A 6,638-nucleotide genomic window follows, 5' to 3' on the forward strand; every position below is an offset into this window, starting at 1 on the left:
ACTTTATTATTTTTAAGCATCAGGAAAGATTCATTCACAATGCTTTAATTTTAGTGTCACTTAAATTTGCAAGGCATTTTATCTATATAAACCTGAAGCTAAGCATAATTTCAAGACATAAGTGCAATTTTTCATGTTAATTTGTGATAAGTTAAGGCATGAAAGGCATATGAACATGATTTAGCTGATAAGCAAAAAGCAAATTACTGTACTTCCTGTAAGAACATCAAGGGATCACAGAATAAACAGGAATCTGGAGATATCAGATCAGAAACCAAACATTTTCATAAGATTTGTTCTGTTGTTGTTCAGTTGCTCAGTCATGTCTGACTCTGCAACCTCATTAACTACAGTATGCCAGGCTTCCCTGTCCTTCAATATCTCCCAGAGTTTGCTCAAACTCATGTCCATTGTGTCAGTGATGCCATCCAACCATTTCATCCTCTGTCACCTCTTTCTCCTGCTCTCAACCTGTCCCAGCACCAGTGTTTTTTCCAATGAGCTGGCTCTTCGCATCAGGTGACCAAAGTAAGATTAGCAGCTTAGATTAGATTTTTTTTATTTTATTTTATTTTTAAACTTTACATAATTGCATTAGTTTTGCCAAATATCAAAATGAATCCGCCAGAGGTATACATGTGTGCCCCACCCTGAACCCTCCTCCCTCCTCCCTCCCCATACCATCCCTCTGGGTCGTCCCAGTGCACTAGCCCCAAGCATCCAGTATCCTGCATCGAATCTGGACTGGCAACTCATTACATACATGATATTTTACATGTTTCAATGCCATTCTCCCAAATCTTCCCACCCTCTCCCTCTCCCACAGAGTCCATAAGACTGTTCTATACATCAGTGTCTCTTTTGCTGTCTCGTACACAGGGTTATTGTTACCATCTTTCTAAATTCCATATATATGCGTTAGTATACTGTATCGGTGTTTTTCTTTCTGGCTTACTTCACTCTGTATAATAGGCTTAGATTGTTGATGCTTGTTAATTCCGTAAGATTAGCATGCATCAAAAATAGCAATGGCTTTCTAGTATAAAGAGAAAGAAGAAAATTCTAAGAGAGACCATCTGACTGGTGGTGGTTTAGTTGCTAAATCATGTCTGACTCTTGTAACACCATGGACTGTTGCCCGCCAGGCTCCTCTGTCTGTGGGTTTCTCCAGGCAAGAATACTGGAGTGGGTTGCCATTTCCTTCTCCAGGGGATCTTCCTGACCCAGGGGTAGAACCCAGGTTTCCTGCACTGGAGGCAGATTCCTTACCAACTGAGCTATGAGGGAAGCCCTGCTTCCCATAATGTGGCTGCAACAGATCCATGAGGGAAATCCCTATATTTGTATAATATCAAACACAAACAATGGTATAAGTCAGCAGTTTTCATTTAGACCTAGGATTCTTTAACACCAGACCACACTTGAAAAACACTAGGTATAATAATTTCTCAAAAGTAACCAAAAAACTTCTTGGAAAAGGAAAGGAAGCGAATACCATTAAAGATAGTATACACTCTTTTTTTAAATACTGCCAGTTCCTTCAAAATTCTCATATATAAGAAAAAGTAATAGTGCCTAAAGCTGAGTGCTGAAGAATTGATGCTTTTGAACTGTGGTGTTGGAGAAGACTATTCAGAGCCCATTGGACAGCAAGGAGATCCAACCAGTCTATCATAAAGGAAATCAGTCCTGAATATTCATTGGCAGGACTGATGCTAAAGCTGAAAGTCCAATACTTTGGCCACCTGATGCTAAGAACTGACTCATTTAAAAAGACCCTGATTCTGGGAAAGATTGAAGGCAGGAGGAGAAGGGGACAACAGAGAATGAGATGGTTGGATGGCATCACCAACTCAATGGACTTGAGTTTGTGTAAGCTCTGGGTGGTGATGATGGACATTGAAGCCTGGTACGCTGCAGTCCATGGGGTCACAAAGAGTCAGACATGACTGAGGGACTAAACTGAACTGATGAATCTCAGAACAATAACTTCTATTGACAGAGTTGTTGACTACTCTCAGGAAACAGGAGAATATCTAATATTTCTAAATTAACTACTTTTACCATAACCTCCAGTGTACTGATTAAAAGTCTTTTCATCTTTCTAGGACTCATTGATAAGAAAAACAATGTGATTCTACTTTCTGACAAGAATTCAATGACACCTCTAGGAGAATGCCTTCTACCAATGACACCCAGTTCCATCCTCCCTTCTTTCTCCTGCTGGGAATACCAGGGCTGGAGACTGTACATATCTGGATTGCTTTCCCATTCTGTGTTGTGTATCTGATTGCCCTTGTGGGGAACATCACTGTTCTATATGTGATCAAGACTGAACACAGTCTCCACCAGCCCATGTTCTACTTTCTGGCCATGTTGTCCATGATTGATCTGGGTCTGTCCACCTCCACCATCCCCAAAATGCTGGGCATCTTCTGGTTCAACCTCAAAGAGATCAGCTTTGGAGGCTGCCTTGCTCAGATGTTCTTTATCCACATGTTTACAGGAATGGAGACTGTTCTACTGGTGGCCATGGCTTATGACCGCTTTGTTGCCATCTGCAACCCCCTCCAGTACACCACCATCCTCACCAGTAAAACCATCGGCATTTTAGCCTCTGTTGTTGTGGGCAGAAATTTACTTCTTGTGACTCCATTTGTGTTTCTCATTCTGAGGCTGTCCTTCTGTGGGCACCACATTGTTCCCCATACATACTGTGAGCACATGGGTCTTGCCCGATTGGCCTGTGCATCCATTAAGATCAATGTTATCTATGGGCTCATGGTGATTTCTAATATTATTGTAGATGTGATTCTGATTGCCTCTTCCTATGTACTGATCCTTCAAGCTGTCTTCCACCTCCCCTGTCAGGATGCCCGACTGAAGGCTCTCAATACCTGTGGTTCTCACGTCTGTGTCATGCTGTGCTTTTACACACCGGCATTTTTTTCTTTTATGACACACCGCTTTGGTCATAATATTCCCCACTACATTCACATTCTTTTGGCTAATCTATATGTGGTTGTCCCACCTGCCCTTAACCCAGTCATCTATGGAGTCAGGACAAAGCAAATCAGAGAGCGGGTTGTAAAAATATTTGTATAGAAATAATAGCTCTGTGAAATGACTGGGAAATATATTCACAAATTTTAATAATCTAAGATCTAAGTCTTTCATTATATTGTATAGTACTCTCCAGATTTTTCATTTTTATTGGGTAAACGGGATTCCCTGGTGGCTCAGACAGTAAAGTGTCTGCCTGCAATGCCAGAGACCTTGGTTCAGTCCCCGGGTCAGGAAGATCCCCTGGAGAAGGAAATGGCAACCCACTCCAGTACTCTTGCCTAGTAAACTCCACGGAGGGAGGAGCCTGGTGGGTTACAGTCTATGGGGTCGCAAAGAGTCGGACATGACTGAGCGACTCTACTTTGGTAAACAGATTAAGCAAACTACCATTTTTGTCCACTCTGCTCACCTCCCCCATGTAACTGAGCAAAGACTAACAAAACAGGAAGATATTGATAGCTTATGGTAAACAGTATCAGGGTGTGTCATTCATTCACATAAGCACACCATAGAGTTAGTAAAGTAAAGTAGAAAACGTGTATACTGGGAAAGCAGAGAGGCTAGAGCTCTGAGTGTTCTTACCTTGTCCTGAAGATCCTGGACGAGCTCCCAAGATGATAGCTTATGGTGAACGGAGTCAGATTCTAGATCACCAAAGAAGAAGATTTAGCTTTGGGACCAGGGACCAGTCTTGGTCCCTGTGAGAGGATATCACTCAAGAGCTTTTGCATACCAGAGTTTTATTAAAGTATGAAAGAGACAGAGAAAGCTTCTTACATAGACATAAAAAGGGGGCCAGAGAGTTGCCCCCATTGTTAGTGTTAGCAAAGGAGCTATATACTTTTTTAATTGGTTATTACAATAAATCAAAAGAATGTCTCAAAGTTGTAAAGATCTTACTAGACCCACTCCCATAATATACATTCTAAGATTTCAGGATTAGTCAGAAACTTTTCAAGAAGGAGAAACTGTTCTCAAGTGGGATACATTGTCGTTATATAATCCTTACTACAGAATTTAAATTGAGTTGTTTGTCATGTAATCATCAGTTCTAGGCTTAGAGTAAAAAAATTTTATGTGACTAAGACTAAGGAATGTAGAGGATAAAAAAGATTTGTCCTTTCCTCCTCCTTGAGAATTCCAGAACCCTATCTCCTCCTTGAGAGCCCCAGACTCATCTCCCCTCCTCTAGTACCCTGGACTTCTTATCAACCTGCCTAGGAATTGACTCTATCAATATTCTGGAGGCAGCAGTGGTCTTGGATAGAATGCCTGATGGAAAAGGGTGAGATTTCCCTCATTTCTCCATGTCTTCTCTTTAGGTAAGTTTAAAGTCTGATACAATACTGATCTCATGATATAGATCAAGAAAATAAAGTTCAAACCATGGGTGGGTAGTGACGTCTGAATTAGAATATCCTGTTCCATAGAACTATGTTCTTTATAACAATCCTTGAATTTAGTCTCCCTACTCTAGAATCCTGGACTCATTTTTATTTTTATGATCCCTCAGTCTTTTCATTTTGCTCCTTTTTATCTTTACTATTCTTCTTAGTTCCTCTCTCTCTTTCTTTCTTCTTTCTTTCTCTAACAGATCAAGCTTTTGGGAATTAAAGAATAAGAGAATCTGCAGTGTGAGCATTAAGAATACATAATATTGTTTTCCCTCCTGAAGCAAAGTCATTTTATTTTTTATTTATTTATTTTCTTTTCAAACCCTTGTGTTCAGGGCTGACTTTCAATAGATCGCAGCAAGGGAGCTGCTCTAGGAAACCCCAACGAAGAAGCGGGTCCTCTACGAATGGTTTAGCACCAGGTTCCCCACGAAAGTGCAGGTGTGTGACTGGCAAGGGGATATCCGCCTTTCTGGCCTCGCCCCAGTGTCCCAGGAAGTAGGGGTCCCCACACTGGACCCCATCCCCATGCTCAGCAGAGCAGGCCACACTGCACCCCCAGGGAGGCAGGCGATGGCCCGTCAAAAAAGTCATTTTGGATGTGAATAATCTTCTGTACTATGTCTAATTCCAATTGAAATCTACTTAAAATTTTTCTTGTTTTCTATACCATGCACCTTCAGATGTACAGGACTTCAGAACACTTAAAAAGGAATCAGGATCACTCTGTGGTTTAAGAAGACCAGTCTTGGTGTCAAGGCCAAAATTATCTCACTGTAATTTATTAACAATGTAGATTTCACATATATAGTCTTATTTGCAAACTCTAGATACAGTTGGGAAGTGTGGTTTGCTTAAACTAGGTAAAAAGAGCACTGATTTGAAATTCGTGACTGACCACAACACTCTTGAGTGGAAATCAGAAGTCTCTATCATATCCTGTGTTTTAGAACCACTCTCTAGGTTTAATGAAGATAGGCAAAATATTCAAAGCTCTTCAGAGTTAGATATCTGGAAACTAGGAAAGATATAACCAATAAGACAAGGAAAGCAACAACGTATGTCACAATTTCTGTAAATCTGTCAGCTCTTGATCTGAAATTTAACACTGGCTAAATACAATTCTTGTATCCTACAACACTTTATGGAATTTCCTTAGGCCTGTCTGCGTGAGTTATAAATTGTTTTGTTTTGTTTAGGCCTCTGCCTCATGTCCCTAAAATTTTATGTGAACTTAGTATTTTTAAGATGGAGAGAGCTAATCTACCTCCTGTATTTTACAAATAAGAAAACCAAATTTCAAAGAGAGGCAGGAAATTTGTGCATAAAGCGTATCTGCATTTAGTATCATTTAGAGGTAACAAGGTGGCTCTAGTGGTAAAGTACCCTCCTACCAGTGCAGGAGACATAAAAGACACAAGTTTGATCCCCGGGTCAGGAATATGCCCTGGGGGAAGACGCAACAACCCACTACAGTATCCTTGCCTGGAGAATCCCATGGACAGAGGAGCCTGGGGCTACAGTTCAGGGTTGCACATAGTTCGACATGACTGAAGCAACTTAGTATGCATGCACAGAGGTAACAAGAAATGATCACTCAGATAAATCATTTTGACCACAAACTCAACTCTTGCAGGACATCTGGATAGAAAATACTTGGTATATATAAGTGACAATCCAATAATAGTTCCAGGTAGAGATAGCTGCTGCTGCTAAGTCACTTCAGTCGTGTCCAATTCTGTGCGACCCCATAGATGGGAGCCCACCAGGCTCCCCCACCCCTGGGATTCTCCAGGCAAGAACACTGGAGTGGGTTGCCATTGCCTTCTCCAACGCGTGAAAGTGAAAAGTGAAAGGGAAGTCGCTCAGTCGTGTCCGACTCTTAGCGACCCCATGGACTGCAGCTCCTCCGTCCATGGGATTTTCCAGGCAAGAGTACTGGAGTGGGGTGCCATTGCCTTCTCCAAGAGATAGCTAGGAAAGTGGAAAACAGAGCAAGTAACCTAGGATTGGTGTTGGTAATGAGAAAAAGGAGACTACAGAAACTCTGCTGCAGGTGCAAGCAGAATAGTAGCAAAGAGTGACTAAAGTTAATACAGTCTTCATGTATTACTATGGTCTATAAATCCTGAGTGGTGAGGACTGACTAGCTCCCTGGTCATTCATATCTATACCACA

General features: G+C 41.4%; 1 protein-coding gene across 1 annotated transcript; it reads left to right on the forward strand.

The window, feature by feature from the left end:
* The first annotated feature begins 2,175 nt into the window (after nt 1-2,175).
* On the forward strand, nt 2,176-3,105 carry LOC102408830 (olfactory receptor 52E4). Its single transcript, XM_006053089.1, has one exon. The coding sequence runs from the start codon at nt 2,176-2,178 to the stop codon at nt 3,103-3,105; it is 930 nt and encodes a 309-aa protein (XP_006053151.1).
* Nucleotides 3,106-6,638: the final 3,533 nt, after the last annotated feature.

This window comes from Bubalus bubalis, chromosome 16, assembly GCF_019923935.1.
Source record: "Bubalus bubalis isolate 160015118507 breed Murrah chromosome 16, NDDB_SH_1, whole genome shotgun sequence".
Taxonomy (NCBI): Eukaryota; Metazoa; Chordata; class Mammalia; order Artiodactyla; family Bovidae; genus Bubalus; species Bubalus bubalis.